Here is a 21,002-nt window from a genome sequence, read left to right as displayed (position 1 = left end):
ACCACCACTTCTCATTACATTACCATAGCTTTGTGTAATCAATAATATTTCCATATATGTATTCAATCTGCACTGTGGTGACAAATATTAACTGATAAGTGGTTGACCTCTTGTGGGTAATTCTGTCAAGCGCCCCACCTTCATCAGAGGTCCGAAAGGAGTTTAGAATTAAAAAATAAAATAAAAGCTAATTGTTGTGCTTTTTTTCAAGGAAACGTTGTGAAAATAACTTGAATGAAATGACATAGAATAAGGTGGATTTAATTCAATTTGATTTAGCCTCATTCATGATTAAATGCAAAACTTACCGCCTAAATGTTTTTATTGTGAAAGCCCTAGCCGGAAGTGAGACCATACCGATGGTATCTTTACAGACCTGCCTCGGTTTACTTGTGGCAAACTTCATTCACTCGGGCATCTCACGTCACCGTGTCGGCTAAAACTTGGCTGTTGCTATTTTCCTCCCATGGAGCGCAAAGTTGCTCGAGAATTTCGCCACAAGGTAAGTCAAGAAGCGTCTTTAAATAATCTATCGTTTTATTCAGTTATTAAAGGCTAGCGTGTCTTCCTCTACAAGTTGACAAAAGCAGGTGTTTGGCCAACACAGGCCTAGCATGAAATAAATGAGTCCCAGTCGTTATTGTGGTTTCTTTTTGGGGGTTGAGAAGATTCATTCAAAGGATGAGAGAAGAGTGTCATTTAAAATCCATCAGGTCTTATTTTACAATTGGGATTAGGAACAGTGAGAAGAGTTTTTCATGCTACCGCTCGTCTTTTTCCTTCCTGTGTTTATATACGTTTATTTATATATATCACCATTTTATACCAGTGAAAGACTGGATAACTAGTGTATTCGTAAAGTTCACCGCCAGAAAAGATGTACATACAAATAGTTGTTGAAAAGGTATCTTTGACAACAGCTAACAGAAGAAGGGAACGTGATATGGTGGTGCGTTCACTGTACATTCTGCAGATGCTGCATTCAGAGGCACGGAGGCGGAAGAAATGGGAATATTTATGGCTTTAATTAAAAGCAGGACGAGGGGCACAGCAATCAGGCTGTTCCTACATTGCAATGGGGAAGAAGCCGTAAAGGACGGCAGCAGGAACCCACTCCACAGATAAGCTACTACCCAAAAGCTGTTTGTGACCAGCTGGTCATCCATTATGTTACACTTTATGGTGCCAAAGTCTGCCCTTCCGGCTGCAGCGGGGAGATGGCTTTATGGTATGGTCATAAATGCCACGTCAGTGCGGTGAAGCATAACCTTAGCAGTAAGTGCTGCATTGTGGTGTTCCCACAGGACTACAATCTACCTGTGGCGGAACCTTTTTGGCAGAGAATCATTATCTGATGTATCTCCATGTAGGTGTGCCCTGTTTTTAAAGCTAATCTACACCTCATATTATTTCTAATATCTCACTGAATTGATTGTTGGCACCAGCCCAGTTGTGTAACGAGTACAGGGGTTTCAGGGACAGTTTACAATTTCAACAGGAGTAGTCAGGAAGGCGTGGTGCAGCAAGAATACAGGAATACATGATGCAATAAACACGTATATGCGACAACGTTGCACACGTGTACACCCGTTCATGATGGCGGCAGCGGTGCAAGTCAGTGAACGGGCTTTTGGGTTTGGCTAGTATGGGTTGCGAGGGCGAGCGTTCACCTTTGTGTCTGAGATGTAAGATGACACCCTGACCTTCCTGCGTCAGCCTCCTGGGCCGTGCTGTCATTATTCCATAGCCACGGGACCAGCAGCCCCCGCTTGGGTCCGAGCAGCCTCCTCGCGCCCTGAAGTGCGGACTAACTTTCCAAGACGGCACAAATATGCGAGTGGAGTCAAAGTTTGGATTGAGATGGTCTAGAACGTAAACAAGATGTGTTACATTAGCGAGTGGCCCAAGCGCTTCTTGAAGACCATCCTGCGGCAGCTGAGCCGTCACCGGGTTCGTACGCTCCTGCCGTCCCACGGCTGGCGTTGTGCACCGTTTGCATCTGAGTGTGTGTTTTGTCCTGTTTTGTCCTGCAGGTGGAGTTGCTGATTGAAAATGAAGCAGAGAAGGACTACTTGTACGACGTCCTCCGCATGTATCACCAGTGAGTGCGGGTGTGGCTGTGGGGGAGTGCTCCGGTCTGGGGAACGCCACGGTTGGATTTTCCTTGGGTGGTGATAATTCACGGGGGTGGAGATGATGGTTTGACCTGAACAGACTACCCGTCACACTCTGTTGCTTTTGAAATGTAACGTATAGAAAAAAACATCCGGAGCAGGTTGACTACCAACACCCTCGTCTTCTCCTCCTTTCCAGATATCTTCACCTTTCATTAAGCTCACAATATGACCAGAACCATTTGTAATACTCAAACCATGTGCAGGCCAGGTCTTGGTTTCAATCATCTTTGTCCTGAGCGCCGTGTTCCTGGGGCTTATCAGTTTCCACCGTGCCCTGACAGGCCTGGCCAGGTTTTAACAAAGGCTCTTTTTATCTTCTCGTCCTCCAACCAGATCTAAAATGGCAGCCATCAATAATTTAAGGAGGAAGATTTTGCACGGCCGCGTTTGCTTGGCTGCTTTAAACGTTCTCATGTTTGCTTTTGTCCTGATCTGCACAAATACATTTTCCTATCGCTCATTTCAGCAACTTTTTATATTGACGCCATAGAAGTGGCCGAATCACCAAGAGCCACAACCAAAAAAAGAGAGACTGACAAAATGTGTGATGAAGGAATTATGAGGCTGTTCAAGTCCGAGGTAGAAGATGACGAGGATGGCTGGTTTAGCTAGCCGTCATACGCTGGTTGTTGGGCACCGCTTGGAAATAAGCATTCGTTGGATCATAACGTCAGATCTTTCGTATCACGTATCCCGTGTTACAACGCTGACACCAGCTTATGGGCGGGTGTACGTCCTCCAAAATTAGTTTTCCATTGCAGGACATTCTTCCAGGCCACTGAAATTCTGTTGTCAGACTGGCGTACCAAAATGGCCCCCTTCCCGCACTTTGGACACCCCTGAGCTACTGCACTGTGTGCACACTGAGTTACCCTGCTGTTGTTTCTCAGGTCCATGGAATTGTCCGTGCTCGTCGGGGACCTGAAGCTGGTCATCAATGAGCCCAAGCGTTTGCCCCTGTTCGATGCCATCCGGCCTCTCATCCCGCTCAAACACCAGGTGGAGTATGACCTGCTCACCCCCAAGAGGTCCAGGTGTGTAGGAAGACTCCCATTTCCTTCCTTACCCAATCATCCTGTTCACTGCTTGCCCCCGGCTATGTATGTCCGGTCCAGGAAGCTGAAGGAGGTGCGTCTAGATCGGACACATCGTGACGGCCTGGGCCTGAGTGTCCGAGGAGGCCTGGAGTTTGGATGTGGTCTCTACATATCACAGATTGTCAAAGATGGCCAGGCTGGGAATGTTGGCCTCCAGGTATGCTAGTTGGCCTTTTCCCTTTGGAAGGAAACGGTAGGACACGTTCTACCGTGATGTTAAAATCCACTATGTCCAATCTTTGGCGCTACATGTGTGTAGTAGTAGTAGTAGTAGTAGTATTCGCATATGCAGTATGCAGTGTGGACTATGGAATTTTTAGTTTGTAAAAAGCAGATACAATTACTTTTGGGGGAAAGTAACTTCTAAGCGATTACCTTTTTTAGAAGAATTTGCCCAACACATGAAATCAGCATCCAGTACTGCCACCTTTGTACACTAGAGGGCAGTAGACACCTGTAATCAGCATCCAGTACTGCCACCTTTGTACACCAGAGGGCAGTAGACATCTGTAATCAGCATCCAGTACTGCCACCTTTGTACACCAGAGGGCAGTAGACACCTGTAATCAGCATCCAGTACTGCCACCTTTGTACACCAGAGGGCAGTAGACATCTGTAATCAGCATCCAGTACTGCCACCTTTGTACACTAGAGGGCAGTAGACACCTGGAATCAGCATCCAGTACTGCCACCTTTGTACACTAGAGGGCAGTAGACACCTGTAATCAGCATCCAGTACTGCCACCTTTGTACACCGGAGGGCAGTAGACACCTGTAATCAGCATCCAGTACTGCCACCTTTGTACACCAGAGGGCAGTAGACACCTGTAATCAGCATCCAGTACTGCCACCTTTGTACACCAGAGGGCAGTAGACACCACATTAGAACCGAACATTTATCCAAATAAGAAATGAATGCCGTCCATCCATCCATTTCCTGGCCCGCTTATCCTCACGAGAGTCGCAGGAATGCTGGAGCCTATCCCAGCTGTCTTGGGGCGAGAGGCGGGGTCCACGCTGGACTGGTGGCCAGCCAATCACAGCAGAAATGGATTAGTTGAATGCCAAGACTGTTAGTCAAACTAATGTGTATGTGTATTATACAATAATATACATAATACTAATATAGTATGGTGTACTACTGCATACTAATTATGCAACTAGTACATATTTGTGTCTAAATGCAGCCTTTTCAGCCTAAAATGGCTACCTGAACTAACATACAAATATAAGGTGATGTGGTACTCTCCAGTGGTCACTAGGGGGCAGTAATGTTATGTAATGTGTGGTGAGACACCAAGCACTGTGAGGTAGCGCACAACAACAGGCTTTTATTGCAGCGTTCAATGCTCAATAACAACACCAAAACGATCATAATCATAATAATACTGTTGCAGCCATAATCCACTCTAAAATCAAATTTAATTTTCACATTTATCACTTCCTGTCCTCCACACATCCGGAGCACATTTATTGCAACACACACAAACACAAGTCTTATTTATATTTGAAATAGCTTATTTACTCCTATACTCCTACTGTGACTATAGGGCTGTTATTTCATGTCTCTAGGGCTCTAACAATGTTAAGACCCATATTTAAAACTTTGTAAACAGGTTTTCCACGCTCTACTGACTACAACATTCCATGAATAAATAAGGAATCCTACTTCCTGGAAATTCACGTATCTGGTCTGGGACCAATTAACCGTGATAAAGGAGGGATTAGCGTGTACCGTTTGTTGGTACCGTTTCATTCGGTGTCTGTGTGGACATTCCAGGTTGGTGACGAGATTGTACGGATCAACGGATACTCCATCTCCTCCTGCATCCACGAGGAGGTCATCAGTCTCATCAAGACAAAGAAAATCGTATCGCTGAAAGTCAGACGTAGGTTAAAATCCACTGCCATGTGGTTGTGAGTCTTGGCTAGCTGTCATTGGTATCGTGTTTTCTTTGCAGACGTGGGGATGATTCCTGTGAAAAGGTCAACTCATATAACATAACTCATATCTTCATAAAAGTGACGTGTTAAATAATCCTCATCTCCCGTCTCCAGCGCCTCCGATGAGCCCCTCAAGTGGCACTTTGTGGACCAGTTTGTGTCGGAATCTGGGGTGAGCCAGCGTTGGTGTGATGAAGAACGCATGTTTGACTGTCATTCCGAGTGTTTGCTCTTTGTACGGCCCAGGAGAAGAAAAGCAGCGTTGCTGGCTTGGCATCCATCGGAGGGAAGGAGATCAAGGAGAAGAAGGTCTTTCTCAGCCTGGTGGGCACCAAGGGGATGGGCATCAGCATCTCCAGCGGTCCCACGCAGAAACCTGGCATCTACATCAGTAACGTCAAAGCAGGCTCACTTTCCGCCGAGGTTGGCCTTCAGGTGAGCGCTCTGTCGCCCTCGTGTACGCACCCACCTGCTCGGAGCCGCACCCTCAAGTGTCTGCTCCTGCTCCTAAAATGTAGGTTGGAGACCAGATTGTGGAGGTGAACGGAGTGGACTTCACCAACGTGGACCACAAAGAGGTACCAAAATAATCAATTTGCCGGCTGCAACTGCTGCCCATCATCCTCAAGCCACGCTTTCTCTTTCCTGCACCTTCTAAAGACAGAAAAACAGCTAGCATGTGGGCGCTAACAACACACAAAGCACCTATTTCAAATGAAGAGCCCTAAAAAACTCACTTCCTGTAAATGACCTGTACATACACCCAGCTGCAGCCACATTGTTATTGTAGCAGCTAGCAGCTAGCAGCTAGCATGACACGACGCCACCAATCCAAAACACTGCCATAGGACAGCAGTCTGTACTGAAGGGGAAACGAGAACAATTACCTGGGAAGTAGGAGTCCAATTCCATGTCTTGCTTCTACACGGCTAGATGGACTGTGTAGACGCCGAGTGACGCCTGTCCACGGATGCTAACGCTAGCTGCCGCTCGTGTCTGCATTGCTTGGGAGGCCCCCCGTTTGACGTGACGTGTTTCACCAAAGGATGCTGTGGATGATGGGCAAAATAAAAAAGTGCAGTTTAGCGTGTCACCATATCATCGTGTCTGTACATGTAATGGACTGGAGCCTGTTGTTCTTCTTCCCAAGGCCGTGCGAGTCCTGAAAAGCAGCAGGAGCCTGACCATCACTGTCCTGACCGGAGCTGTGAGTTAGCGACTTTCCTCGTAGCGCTGACTTCCAATGTGTCCTGATGCTCTTTTATGGAACCGTATGGAAATCATGGCCTCCATACTCGATGGCAAAATGTTAAGACCAGTTGAAAAATGGCAACAATGTAGGTTTTGCTCTGTTGGATCTTAAGGGTTCTAAGTAGAGCTTGAAAATGCCAAAGGAAGAACTGGGAAGGAGACAAAACATGGAAAAAAAACATTCCAGTGATGCAGGCCACACAGGAGATGGGAAGACCTGGTGGGATTCTCCCCTCGCCCATCTCTGTGTGGAGTTTGCATGTTCTCCCCGTGCATGCGTGGGTACCCCCCCCCCATTCCACATAGGTATGAATGTGTGCCAAATGTAAAGCCATGTTCCACTGCTCCTACAATTTTTCCCAGGAGCTGAAATGAGGAATTGCATCCCCTGTGAAAATGCTAAATGCTCCTCATCCGTGTGCTGAGTGATCAACGTGCTGTGTTTTTATGGCGACATCACAGATCTCAGCCTTGTCAGGCCCCCATCCTTTAGCATCAATCAAGGATCTCATTAGGTTTACGTTCCAGCTGTGGACAGCTGATGAATGGGAAGGAGAAGATGAGCAGCGTCTTATTTGCTAACGCGTCCGTGCCTGGATGCACCCGGGTATCTGCAGTAGTTCTTTGACTCTTACTGTGATGCAGGAGGTCAAGTGGTGCCTTCAGGGTGCAGGAGCTCAGCATCCTGACACGTCTCCTCGTCTGTCTGTTGCTGGCGTCACAGGGCAGCGAGCTGTTCATGACGGACGAGGAGCGCCTGGCAGTGGAGGCTCGCAGGGAGCTGGAGAGGCAGGAGCTGATGCATCAGAAGAGGGTGGCTCTGGAGACCAACAAGATCCTTAAAGAGCAACAGGAGAAGGAGAGGCAGTGAGTGTGTTTTCCCCTTCTGTCACATGCACACCTTCTCCTCGATTTGCCCCATTTTGATCAAACGCTGTGCAGTTTGGTCCATCGTAGCTTGGTTCCATTGTTCCATCCAACACATGGATGCTGTATAAATAAGGTTACACAATATTCGTACACCGAAGGGACGTCCACCACGTCGCTTGACTTCCTGTATCGTTGGCATATTGCAATGTGATTGAAAATCAGGTAGGCACTAACTGCACGTACGTACAGAAACATCTGGCATGGTGTAACATGAATCTGTCACAATGTGGCTGTAAAAATACGCATGAACATACTGTAAATATATCACCAGGAGAAGGATGGAAATACTGTAAATATATCACCAGGAGAAAGATGGAAATACTGTAAATATATCACCAGGAGAAGGATGGAAATACTGTAAATATATCACCAGGAGAAAGATGGAAATACTGTAAATATATCACCAGGAGAAAGATGGAAATACTGTAAATATATCAGGAGAAAGATGGAAATACTGTAAATATATCACCAGGAGAAAGATGGAAATACTGTAAATATATCACCAGGAGAAAGATGGAAATACTGTAAATATATCACCAGAAGAAAGATGGAAATACTGTAAATATATCAGGATAAAGATGGAAATACTGTAAATATATCACCAGGAGAAAGATGGAAATACTGTAAATATATCACCAGGAGAAAGATGAAAATACTGTAAATATATCAGGAGAAAGATGGAAATACTGTAAATATATCACCAGGAGAAAGATGGAAATACTGTAAATATATCACCAGGAGAAAGATGGAAATACTGTAAATATATCACCAGGAAAAAGATGGAAATACTGTAAATATATCACCAGGAGAAAGATGGAAATACTGTAAATATATCACCAGGAGAAAGATGGAAATACTGTAAATATATCACCAGGAGAAAGATGTAAATACTGTAAATATATCACCAGGAGAAAGATGGAAATACTGTAAATATATCACCAGGAGAAAGATGGAAATACTGTAAATATATCACCAGGAGAAAGATGGAAATACTGTAAATATATCAGGAGAAAGATGGAAATACTGTAAATATATCACCAGGAGAAAGATGGAAATACTGTAAATATATCACCAGGAGAAAGATGGAAATACTGTAAATATATCACCAGAAGAAAGATGGAAATACTGTAAATATATCAGGATAAAGATGGAAATACTGTAAATATATCACCAGGAGAAAGATGGAAATACTGTAAATATATCACCAGGAGAAAGATGAAAATACTGTAAATATATCAGGAGAAAGATGGAAATACTGTAAATATATCACCAGGAGAAAGATGGAAATACTGTAAATATATCACCAGGAGAAAGATGGAAATACTGTAAATATATCACCAGGAAAAAGATGGAAATACTGTAAATATATCACCAGGAGAAAGATGGAAATACTGTAAATATATCACCAGGAGAAAGATGGAAATACTGTAAATATATCACCAGGAGAAAGATGTAAATACTGTAAATATATCAGGAGAAAGATGGAAATACTGTAAATATATCACCAGGAGAAAGATGGAAATACTGTAAATATGTCACCAGGAGAAAGATGGAAATACTGTAAATATGTCACCAGGAGAAAGATGGAAATACTGTAAATATATCACCAGGAGAAAGATGGAAATACTGTAAATATATCACCAGGAGAAAGATGGAAATACTGTAAATATATCACCAGGAGAAAGATGGAAATACTGTAAATATATCACCAGGAGAAAGATGGAAATACTGTAAATATATCACCAGGAGAAAGATGGAAATACTGTAAATATATCAGGAGAAAGATGGAAATACTGTAAATATATCACCAGGAGAAGGATGGAAATACTGTAAATATATCACCAGGAGAAAGATGGACATACTGTAAATATATCACCAGGAGAAAGATGGAAATACTGTAAATATATCAGGAGAAAGATGGAAATACTGTAAATATATCACCAAGAGAAAGATGGAAATACTGTAAATATATCACCAGGAGAAAGATGGAAATACTGTAAATATATCACCAGGAGAAAGATGGAAATACTGTAAATATATCACCAGGAGAAAGATGGAAATACTGTAAATATATCACCAGGAGAAAGATGGAAATACTGTAAATATATCAGGAGAAAGATGGAAATACTGTAAATATATCACCAGGAAAAAGATGGAAATACTGTAAATATATCACCAGGAGAAAGATGGAAATACTGTAAATATATCAGGAGAAAGATGGAAATACTGTAAATATATCACCAGGAGAAAGATGGAAATACTGTAAATATATCACCAGGAGAAAGATGGAAATACTGTAAATATGTCACCAGGAGAAAGATGGAAATACTGTAAATATATCACCAGGAGAAAGATGGAAATACTGTAAATATATCACCAGGAGAAAGATGGAAATACTGTAAATATATCACCAGGAGAAAGATGGAAATACTGTAAATATATCACCAGGAGAAAGATGGACATCTCACAGAAGACTGCAGATGAAGAGCAGCGCTACCAAAAGGAGATGGAGAGGTAAGCGCTTTGTTAAATCAGGGTGTCCGGGGGGGGGGGGGGGGGGGGCGCAGAGTGAAAAATGAAAGGATGCAGTATTAGGGCTTTATTCCCATCATATTTTGAGTTTATTCCCATAATAGCAGAGCATTTTCCCCAAACTAAATTTTTCCAAAATCAAACTTTATATATATTTTTTGAAATCCACAAAATATTATGACTTTTGTCTTTAATATCAAAACTTATGCTACTGAAGTGATGTTATTTTCCTCAATATTATGATATTTTCTATCCTCACGGGGGGGGGGGGGGTGTCCAACCAGCCAATCCCAGGGCACATATAGACAGTCAACCATTCCCAGCCACATTCATACCTATGGACAATTCGGACAATCCTATGAACAATCCACCATGTGGACCCCCCCCCTTTTCTCGCTTGATGATTTAGTTTTACTGTTCTTGTTGAATGGTATTTTTAGAACGCGCCCGGCAGCCACGAGTGGCCCCCGGGCAGCACTTGGAGCACCCCTGCTTCAAGTGACGTTGCCTTGCTGTGCTCTTTAGGATCGAGGCTGTGGAGAGGAAGCACCACAGAGAGTGGGAGGAAGACTACGGCGGTAAAGAGCGGCCCCCGAGTCCTCAGATTCAGAGGAGCCCCTCCCCTGCCCCGCCTGACATGAAGACCTCCCACTCTCCCAAGGCCAAAAGTTCCCGTAAGAATCCTTCAGATCAGCATTCCCTTCTCTGGCATGAACGTTACGTTTCCACTTCTTTATTCTCTTTGGGAATGCACGCTTCCAGCATCCATAACTGAGCATGCTTTCTTCCTGTCACTGCCGTGTGCTGTGCTGCTGCTCACCAACCCCCCCGACAACCCCCCCGTTAGGTGATGAAGGCAGCTCACAGGAGGAGGAGGAGGGGAACGGACAAGTGAGTCGGCATCCGAACGCCACGTTTCCTATGACAACCAAGTGTACCGTGTCATTCCTGATATCAGGATATTATTCCCATAATATTACAACTTTTTCAAGTTTTTGTCTCTCATAATATTTCGACTTAAAAAATAACATGTTTTTCCTTTTATATTTTCACTCTCTGCTGTTAATATGACATTATTCTTTCTCATAATATGATCATTTTCTCATTCAAATATGATTTTTTTGTTGAAATATTTTCTCTTTTTTCTAGTAATATTCCAGCAGGTTTTAATATTCCTGCTTCAACGTTCTTGTAAATCTTGGAATTATGACTTTATTTCCTTACTTTATTTGGACTTTGGACTCATAAGATTATAGCGTCTATGCCGCTTATCCTCACTAGGGTGGGGGGGGGGGTGCTGGAGCCTATCCCAGCTGGGGAGTACCTCGAGAAAAGCCACGCACGGCGAGAACATGCAAGCTCCTCTTGATCACAAATTACAACTTCATTTGTTGCTCATAAAATAATTAGTATTTCAACTCTATGCTACTAAAATTGTTATGTTTTCTCCTAATTTAGCGCCTTAAAATTACATTGACTTCATTCTTGTAAAATGATTGCTGATTTCAAAAGTTGTAGTTTTCCTGTTAAACTATAAATGTAGAACGTGCCGCGGACTAATACAATCAACAAATGGCCCACGGGCCGCAGTCTGGACACCCCAGGTCTGGAACCAACGTTCCACAAACACAGCCAGGTTCGCCATCCAGCAACCGTAGTCCGCGTGTACGCCTCCACTCCATATCTGGCTATCTGATCCTTGATGGCATTTCCTGGGACAGGAAGTGACATCATACATGGCATGGTTCATAACAACTCTGCTTGTGTGAGCTGGTGGGCTATTTCTTCTTGTGTGATGCTAAACAGTCCAAGGTTGTTCATCTGGTGAAGAGGACTGAACTGTGAGGGATCAATCAGTCTGATCTTCATGGCCAATAACGTTATTGCTTTATCTCCTCAGCGTTTGGCTGGTTTTACCGATACGAGGGGAAGCTTCCATCGTTCCGCAAGGTACTGTTGCTTGCCCGCATCCGTTGCGGTGATGCCAGAGAAACCCAACCAAGAGTTTCCAGTCAGATGATCCATTTTGACCGTGAAGATGAGTTGGGTTCCTGGTTGGGCGTTGTGGCCTCGCATGGTTTGCTGTGGAGTTTGCAGTGACGGACACTCCATGTCTTGTATTGACAAAGTATTGCCGCCCCAGAAAGGAGAGAAGAAGAAGAAAAAGAAGAAGGTGTCCAACACCGACACGCTGCAGGAGCAGAGAAAAAACAAAAAGGAGATGGAGTTCGAGCTGAAACTGGCCAAGGAGAAAGAAGAGATGTACGAACGGGAGAAGCAGCTGAAGATCAACAGGCTGGTTCAGGAGGTACCACACGTGGCTTTTCATGGGGTGCTTTAGCATGGAAGCATCTTTCAGCCTGAATGTGTCCTACTGCTCATGTATCTGTTCTTCCTTAGCCTATTAGCATACTAATTGGCTAATAGTCTAATTAGAATATTGTGACTAGCATCGCTACGTGTGCGTGTACCGTGCGTGTACCGTGCGTGTACCGTGCGTGTACCGTGCGTGTACAACCCATGGACCTTTTGCTGTGCTCAATGACAACGTGTGTGCACCAGGTTTCCGAGACAGAAAGGGAAGACCTGGAGGAGTCGGAGAAGGTTCAACACTGGGTGGAGCGTCTGTGTCAGACGCGGTTGGAACAAATCTCTTGCGTGGAGAATGAGTCGCCAGAGGTACCCCTGAGACCCCCCCTTGCCATGAGCTTGTCTGCATGTGTTTGGCCCTTTATATCTGACAAAAGTGCATTTAAAAACACTAAATGGGCTCCATTATCTGGGTGCTAGTAGGTGCTAGTAGGAGTAGTTGCAGGGGGAAAAGGCCCGATGGCCACGCCCCCCCCTGTTGACTTAAGAGGGCCACCGGAGACCAGGTCCCAACGTACTCATTGTCTTTCTTTCATTGTGAAGCTTTCGCCTCCACTGTCCCCGACTTCGGAGCCCAAGGTGAAGCGTTTCCCCGGAGGTCTTCACCTGGCCACCACCGACCTGGATGACATCAATCTGGATGAGGTTGATCAAAGCCTGAAGGGGCCGCTCAAGAGGCTGGCCCCCACCCAGCCGCTGATGAGCCAGCCTCCCCCGCCCTTGCCCCTCCCTCCGCCGTCACCCAAACTAAACCCCACCGTTCCCAACTATTCTCCATCTTCTTCAAAACTATCTCCCCAGCATCACGCGCCGCCCCCACCCCACCTTGACAAACCTACCTCGGGCAGGACGGGGCGCAGGCTTCACCCTGCCCAAGCCCCGCCTCCATCTCAGTCTACCCGTCCCCCATCATTCCCTCAACCCACCCCAAGACCGCCGCCCCCTCCTCCTCCCCCTCCTCCGCCACCCCCGCCGCCCCCACTCCCGCAACAGTCGGAAGAGAGAGTTTCCGCCTTCGGTGGTTCCCGCCAGCATCCTCACCTCCCTCACCCCGCCAGTCCGCCCGGAGGCAGGAGCGAGTGGGAGGCAGGTGGCTACCTGCCGAGGGGGGGCATCTACTCCTCCAACGCCAGTGAGATGTCCTACCCTCCCAGTCCCAAGGTCAGAGGTGCTCATGTTTGTGGATGCGTGCTGTGTTGGGCTTCAAACCTTCAAACAATTGCAGTGCATATTTTACGTCCGTGTAGAGATGTTAGGTCATGGTGACATAATATTGTCTTGGTGGGGGTATGGAGTCCTCTTTGGCCTCGGGGAACGCATGTGAACATGGAGTGACTGCTCTTGATTGGTAGCGGCCTCGTTGTCATGATGCATGGAGCGGGATGCAGACTGGGATGATACCATGGATCCTCCCATACTTGGGAAGCACATTCCTTCCACCGTGGAACGCTAATGATGTATGGATATGTGATCATGTACAGTCCTATCAAACAGCCAGGGATGCTAGGGTCAACTTTCATAGCTAACTATGCTAACTGTGCTAATCATCAGATTTCTTTTGCTGATGGAGGAAAAATAGATGAAAAGTCTGGCACCCTGAAGAACATGGAGTGTGGCTGCAAAGATGTTTCTGCTCTCATTGTATTCTCTTGTGGTTCAGGTGATGAGAAATACATCCCACGCCAGTCGCATGTCCACTCCTTCCTTGGTGAGTTCCCGCGCCCATCAAGGTGTTTGAAGGCCAACCCCGATTTAAATACGCCAACATCCCGATAGCAACTAGCGCCCAGTCCGCCCAACCAGCGCCGTCCGACAGCTCCTGTCATGTCCAAGCCCGTCATGCTGCCCCAGTCGCAGACCCACCGGCCGGATCCACACAGAGCCGCTGTCCGCTCTGACGGCCTGGTATGCAATGACACTCGTCATGTGATTCCCCGTAAACGTGATCCGCCAAACGGTTGCTTAATTGAAGTCTTGCAACACGGCAGCTGCTTTATGGAAAATACGTTTGTGGATATCAGAGTTGGGAGACAAACCTATTCCTATGTGGTATCCAGTAGCTTCTATTTAAGCTGTTTTTTTGTGGGCTCCTATAGAGCAGCTACACACAATAACCAGCACAGAAAACTTTCTAGAGCTTCCGGAATCTGCACCTATTCAGCTGTATTTCCTTGGATTTGTGCTTCCCACTGTTTTCATTTATTCCACCCACGGTCCGCCTCCAGACACGCCCACGGCGCTGTAATTGGCCACACTCCCAAAGTGCTTCCTAACTACGAACATACCCCACTTTCTTGCTTTTTGGGGTATAGGAGTTCTAATAATGAACAAGATCTTTGGAGAGCTAACTGAAAAGTGGTGATGAGCTAGCGGCTAGCTGGTGCCTACTCTGGACATCATCGGCCATCAGCTTCAACATCGTAATCAACGGGGGGTGGGGGGGGGGTCATGTCAAGGCTCTGTTTTCTTCTCAAGATGAACCTAATTTGCCAGTCGTCATGGTTACCTGGAATCTTGTCATTGACTTCTAGGATGTTGGTGTGCCTGGAGTGCAGCCATGAAACATGTCTTCCATTTAGCTTCCAATACCATCTTGTGTTTCAGCCTCCAGAAATGTTGAAGCGGATGGTGCCGTTCAACTCGTCTTTCAGATCCAACACCAAACCACAAGTAATCCCAGTCCTGCCTCTTTTCATTCCACCTTTGCTCTACTGGCCTTTCTTCTTGGATACGGGCTTTGAGGTTCTGTAATTCCCCGTGGCCTTGCTACCTTCATGGCTTTAAGAGTTACTGATGGTCTGTGCACGGATCCACGGCTGGAACTACTTCTTAACCCTCGAGGCACGTTTACCCCCCGTGTGAACCGCCATAAACTGGTTTGGCCTGAACCCATCAGTAAGGATGGCATCCCTGGGATGTGATGGACTGCGTCTACACCGCAGTTTGCCGTCTTTCCTTCCTAGCGTGTCTTTTCTTCTCTGCGGCTTTGTGTTGCTGTGTTATGGAGGTAACGTGTCCTGTGGGGGTGCACCTCAGAGGTAATCATGTGCCACTCACTGATGATTGCAAGTGGGTCCAATCAGTCTCCAAGGCAGCGGTCCACCCTCTGCATGTCCACAGCAGGCATGATGATACGGTCCTCCCTCGCCACAGTTTGCAGCTTTACGTTTTTCACGGTTACTAAATCAGGCTCTTTGAGGTTGAATATATAGTAGCCTATATATAGCCTATTATTAGTCAAAAAATGGCTAAATGAACACTAATAGAAATACACTGGTGTGAAAAAGTGGTAATGTACCTTTGGAAACAACTGGGTAAATATAGGTACATATATCCTATAGATGACAAGGCCAACTACAGTAGGCGGGGGCATACATTTGGGCCCCCCAACTGAAAAATGACTAAATCAATATTTAGTAGATCCTCCTTTAGCAGAAATAAATGCTTCCTATAGCTTCCCATGAGGGTCTGGATTCTGGTCTAAGGTATTTTGGACCATTCCTCTTTCCAGAACATCTCCAGTTGAGTCAGGTTTGATGGTTTCCCACCACAGACTGTCAATCATATTTAGGTCTGGGGGCTGAGATGGACTGAGATGTTCCTTATCAAATGTAATAATATTATTTAAAAGGTGAATATAGGCGCCCCCCTCGGCCATCTCTGTGTGGATTTGCATGTTCTTCCCGTGCATGCCTGGCTTTTCTCCGGGTACTCCTCTTCCCTCCCACATTCCAAAAACATGCTAGGTTAATTAGCCACTCCAAATTGTCCATAGGTATGAATGTGGGGGGGGGGGTTGTTGGTCTATATGTGCCCTGTGATTGGCTGACCACCTCTCACCCAAAGACAGCTGGGATAGGCTCCAGCACCCCCACGACCCAAGAGCGACAGAGCTCTGGTGTTCTTCTTGTGTCTTGTTTGTATTTTGTAAAAGAAAAACAATCTTTAAAGCGTCTTTGTTGGCGATCAGAATGGCTGAGACGTTCCCACGCTGGTTGTCACAGGAAAAGGAAATGCTTTGTTTTGCTTTGCTTCCTGTTGGTCCTTCTTTAGTGATGTTGTTGGTGAAATTAACTCTATTGATTTTCTTCCAGGGCTTTCAGAAATACTTGGAAGACTTCGATCCCCACTCAATGGTATTGTATGTCTTCTTTACAGAAGAAATATGAATAGCCTAAATACTCATGGTAGAACATGCTGTGGTAACTGAGCTTCTGCTGGCTGGTTGTGAGATTGTGGACCAGCTCTGCAGTCTCAGCAGGGTCCTTGCCAGTCTTGCCAGGGGTTTACCCAACCGGCCTACAAGTGTTTTGTGGACACGGAGAAGGGACTCGACAGTGTTCCTTGAGGAACCTGTGGGCAGTACCCCGGGAAAATGGGGTACCGGACTGCCTGATTTGGGTGCTTCACACCCTGTCGGCCGGGGAGGAGATCCTGCCCCCAAGTACAGGAGTATAAGTACCTAAGTGGATCCAACGGGAGGGGCTGGACCACATAGCCGGCAGGGAAATGTGAACTTCCCTGCCGAGGCTTCTGCTCCTGTGACCTTGGATAAGCAGAAGAAGGTGGCTGGATGAGATGTTAGAGTAACGTGGACCACAAGCAGCTCCAGTCTTCGTTGTTTATCCGTGATTGTTGTTGTTTATCCATGATTGTTGTTGTTTTCCGTGATTGTTGTTGTTTATCCGTGATTGTTGTTGTTTATCCGTGCCTGATGAGAAAGCAACGCTCCGATATCAGCTCATTATTCCCGTTATGGTCTCTCTCCTGGTTTGCTCCCTCTCTGTGATCTAAGTTCTCGTCGGACCAGATAGCAGGACGGGACGTGAGACTGCTCCGGATCAGAAAGGTACTCACTGGCTTTTTTCAGGAGATGCAAATGGGGGACCGGCACTGACGCTTCTTTCCCGCTCTTGAGGTGGGACAGCTGGACTTGGCTTTGGAGGGGGGCGCGGACTCGCCTTTGGGGAAGTTAGTGGTGTCGTCCGTGTATGAGGGAGGAGCGGCAGACAAGCACGGTCAGCACACAACACGCTACACGCTACATGCCACTACATGTGTAGAATATACCGGGGGTGTCCAGACCCCTCCAGTGTGGTCTTGTATTTAATGGGTGCCTGTGCATCACCGCTTGTGTCCTGCGTGCTTGCAGGGGGCATCGTCCCCGGGGATGAACTTCTGGCTGTCAATGGGAAGATCTTGATAGACGCTCCACTCAGCGAAGGACAAAACTCTCTGGCCCGAGCCTGGAACAGTGGGGGGGTAAGTTGTTTCCTCTCAAAAATAATCTTTTTGCCATGTACAAATGTTTTCATGGCCATTTGCCATTCACGTTGACAACCGCTCTAAGTTCTTCTTACCAAAAGGTGCCTGCTTAAGCCGATGTCCACTTCCATGGTCCACTGCTTTTGTCAACATAAATGGAGAGAAATCAAACCTGAGGCCACATCTGGCCCCTTCGGCCTTTTAATCTGGCCCGCCGACCTTTCCTAATTATTTAGAAAGGCTTAACCGTCCAAACATCCAAGCTCCTGTGTAGCTGCAGTAGAATTGGCGATAACAACAAAAACAGATCAGAAGAGGTTCTATTTTAGGCAGTCCAACATCATAGTTATGTAAGAACGTCAAGGAATTGGGTAATGTCAAGAAAACCTCACAACTGGTGAGATCTCCACGTGACTGCTGCAAACGTGTATTTCTGACAAACGGTATTTTGTCCTCTCCTTCAGGACTGGATTGATGTTGTGATTGCAGTGTCGCCCCCAAAGGAATATGAAGATGAAGTGTAAGTATTCCCGTTGGAAGCTCATCCCAAATGTTCAAGTGAGGAAATGGTGCACATTTCAACCAAAAATCCGGGATGAAGTGACTTCATTTTGGAAATGCTGTCATCCCAATCAGTCGCCATATTGTTGTCTGTGGGATCCCTGGAGAACGTTGTCGGAGAGAATGCAGGGAGTTTTTCCCAAACGTAGCATTCTTATCGTCACATCTAACTCAACAACAGCCGTGTGATTGATTGACAACAAATACCAAAGATGTCATGTGGAGTTGTGGATGTTGTGTGAAGTTGCTTATTTGTCATGTTTAAGTGACGGTGCCTTGGCTCATAACATGTATGTGATCACGGAGTACAATATGACTGTGTGTGCGTGTGCGTGTGCGTGCAGCCCAAAGTCGGCGTCAGTCAGTCCCACCGGGAACAGAAAGGTGTTTGAAGGCAGTGCAACGCTGTACAGGCACGGCTACCTGACTCCGCCCTAACGCTCCACCCGGTAACTGATCCCGTTCAAACTTCCTGGTCTGCACGGCAGAGTGGATGTTTGCTGTGACGTCTGCATCCCGTGTCCAAGCGACCCCACTCATCCTCTTAAAGTCAGCCTTCAGTTCCCTCTCAATGACACCGGAGGGCAAGGGTGTCCAAAGTGCGGCCTGGGGGCCATATTGGGGCCATATATACATACATATAATCAGCTGCACGGTGGCCACATGGTTAGCATGTTTGCCACACAGTCAGGAGATGGGAAGACCTGAGTTAGAATCCCCCCTCAGGAGTTTGCATGTTCTCCTGGTGCATGCATGGCTTTTCTCCGAGTACTCCGCTTGCCCCCCCCCATTCCAAAAACATGTTAGCTTCATTAGCCACTCCAAATTGTCCATAGGTATGAATGTGAGTGTGAATGGTTGTTTGTCTATATGTGCCCTGGGATTGGCTGGCCACCAGTCCAGGGTGGACAGCTGGGATAGGTTCCAGCACGCTCCCACCCTGGTGAGGATAAGCGGCATAGAAGAAGGATGGATGGATTTTGGAAATCAAGTCATATTTACTAGAATAAATACTAGAATAATGCCAAGAATAAAGTTGAAATAGTGGAAAAACCCCAACAGAAATGGAACAGCTAACCTTTTCTGTGTAAAAAGCTTGGACACCCCTGCATCCCGGTGGGGGGGGGGGGGGGGGGGCTGCAGGAGAACACACTCTTATGAAAAGTGTTTTGTGCAAGTGCCTGCACGTGGATGTGTTGTCTGCATGCTGACCAGCGATGGCCGATGGACATTTCTTCCCCATGCCCCATTTGGTTTTTGGCTCTTTGGATCCCAATAAAAACCTGTGACAAACAGCAGAGATTTGGGGTGGAGTCATGCGGCTTGAACTCGAGGCCCAAAGGGAAGCCCTGCCCAGACGTAGGCGGGTGTCTCATGACGTTTGGACTTGGCCTCTCATCCATGAACTCCGGTCATTTGCATCCATACCCCAACACATCACCGATTTGTTTCTCCAAATCCACACTTTGGGCGGAGGTTTTGAAAACGTTCAAATCGTGTAAAAATAGCGTTTATTCCTGAGACACTCGCCTACGCGTGGACAAAACCTACGACTAAAAGCAAGAAAACATGCTGCAGTATCATTGCTATGTTCATATTAATGTTTTATCATGGGGGGGTCATGGTATCTTAGGTGGTAAACACTCGTGGCTCAGGACTTGCAAGGACTCCAATTTCAAGCCTATGACCTCCCACCTCAAGTCTCTCATGACTTGGACTTGCACGTCTTTACTTGACACTTGGGATTAAAGACTATGTCATACGACCTAGTATGTCCTATGTCATACGACCTAGTATGTCCTATGTCATACGGCCTAGTATGTCCTATGTCATACGGCCTGGTATGTCCTATGTCATACGACCTAGTATGTCCTATGTCATACGACCTAGTATGTCCTATGTCATACGACCTAGTATGTCCTATGTCATACGACCTAGTATGTCCTATGTCATACGACCTAGTATGTCCTATGTCATACGACCTAGTATGTCCTATGTCATACGACCTAGTATGTCCTATGTCCTACGACCTAGTATGTCCTACGACCTAGTATGTCCTACGACCTAGTATGTCCTACGACCTAGTATGTCCTACGACCTAGTATGTCCTACGACCTAGTATGTCCTATGTCATACGACCTAGTATGTCCTATGTCATACGACCTAGTATGTCCTACGACCTAGTATGTCCTATGTCCTACGACCTAGTATGTCATACGACCTAGTATGTCATACGACCTAGTATGTCATACGACCTAGTATGTCATACGACCTAGTATGTCATACGACCTAGTATGTCCTATGTCATACGACCTAATATGTCATACGACTTAGTATGTCCTATGTCATACGACCTAGTATGTCCTATGTCATACGACCTAGTATGTCCTATGTCATACGACCTAGTATGTCATACGACCTAGTATGTCCTATGTCATACGACCTAGTATGTCCTATGTCATACGACCTAGTATGTCATACGATCTGGTATGTCCTATGTCATACGACCTAGTATGTCCTATGTCATACGATCTAGTATGTCACATGACCTATGGCGTTGGGCCATCCCGAGCTTACACTCCGTTCCGTGTCAGTAATCGTGTGTTTTGTCTTCTCCAACAGAACGTTCTTCTAGTCACGGCAAAGACGGCCAGTCAGGCAAAGAAGAGGGAGCTTTTACTTCTCCAGGATTCCCCCCGGGAGGATCCCATTTCTCCCGCCACCCCAGCCTGATGCTTTTCCTGTAGCTGCATGGAATCCGCCTCCAAGGCGTTGCATTGCAAATCCTGTCAATATATTGATTTCTTTGTCTGAATCATGCTCTCGCCAATACCTCATTTTCTACAGTATTCCCTTATCCCTTATTCCCTAATGA

The 21,002-nt window shown here is 46.2% G+C and overlaps 1 protein-coding gene across 12 annotated transcripts; it reads left to right on the top strand.

Moving 5' to 3' along the window:
* The first annotated feature begins 348 nt into the window (after positions 1–348).
* LOC131131082 (harmonin-like) lies at positions 349–20,964 on the top strand. 12 transcript variants are annotated; one of them, XM_058075433.1, is made up of 20 exons: positions 350–502; positions 2,034–2,101; positions 3,068–3,211; positions 3,293–3,431; positions 5,055–5,163; positions 5,236–5,260; positions 5,333–5,390; positions 5,465–5,653; positions 5,737–5,796; positions 6,369–6,425; positions 7,194–7,336; positions 9,848–9,913; positions 10,457–10,605; positions 10,779–10,822; positions 16,396–16,437; positions 17,097–17,150; positions 17,220–17,319; positions 17,454–17,563; positions 18,031–18,086; positions 20,750–20,942. In XM_058075433.1, the coding sequence occupies exons 1-20, from the start codon at positions 467–469 to the stop codon at positions 20,760–20,762; spliced, it is 1,662 nt and encodes a 553-aa protein (XP_057931416.1). In that variant the 5' UTR covers positions 350–466; the 3' UTR covers positions 20,763–20,942. The 12 variants fall into 12 exon arrangements, 10 of the variants coding, with proteins under 10 accessions (XP_057931420.1, XP_057931426.1, XP_057931416.1 ...); XM_058075437.1 differs by lacking the exon at positions 9,848–9,913 and having other exon boundaries at positions 349–502; XR_009130151.1 differs by lacking the exons at positions 16,396–16,437; positions 17,097–17,150; positions 17,220–17,319; ... (1 more) ...; positions 18,031–18,086; positions 20,750–20,942 and adding exons at positions 11,832–12,239; positions 14,906–14,991 and having other exon boundaries at positions 349–502.
* Positions 20,965–21,002: the final 38 nt, after the last annotated feature.

This window comes from Doryrhamphus excisus, chromosome 6 (assembly GCF_030265055.1).
Source record: "Doryrhamphus excisus isolate RoL2022-K1 chromosome 6, RoL_Dexc_1.0, whole genome shotgun sequence".
Classification (NCBI taxonomy): Eukaryota; Metazoa; Chordata; class Actinopteri; order Syngnathiformes; family Syngnathidae; genus Doryrhamphus; species Doryrhamphus excisus.
This window is presented reverse-complemented; position numbering and strand designations above follow the sequence as displayed.

Bases quoted from the DNA above. Each gene is read 5' to 3' on its own strand.
- LOC131131082 (XM_058075433.1), top strand. From the start codon at position 467: ATGGAGCGCAAAGTTGCTCGAGAATTTCGCCACAAG. The intron at 3,432-5,054 runs GTATGCTAGTTG...TGGACATTCCAG, and splicing joins CTGGGAATGTTGGCCTCCAG to GTTGGTGACGAGATTGTACG. The intron at 10,823-16,395 runs GTGAGTCGGCAT...ATTTTCTTCCAG, and splicing joins AGGAGGAGGGGAACGGACAA to GGCTTTCAGAAATACTTGGA.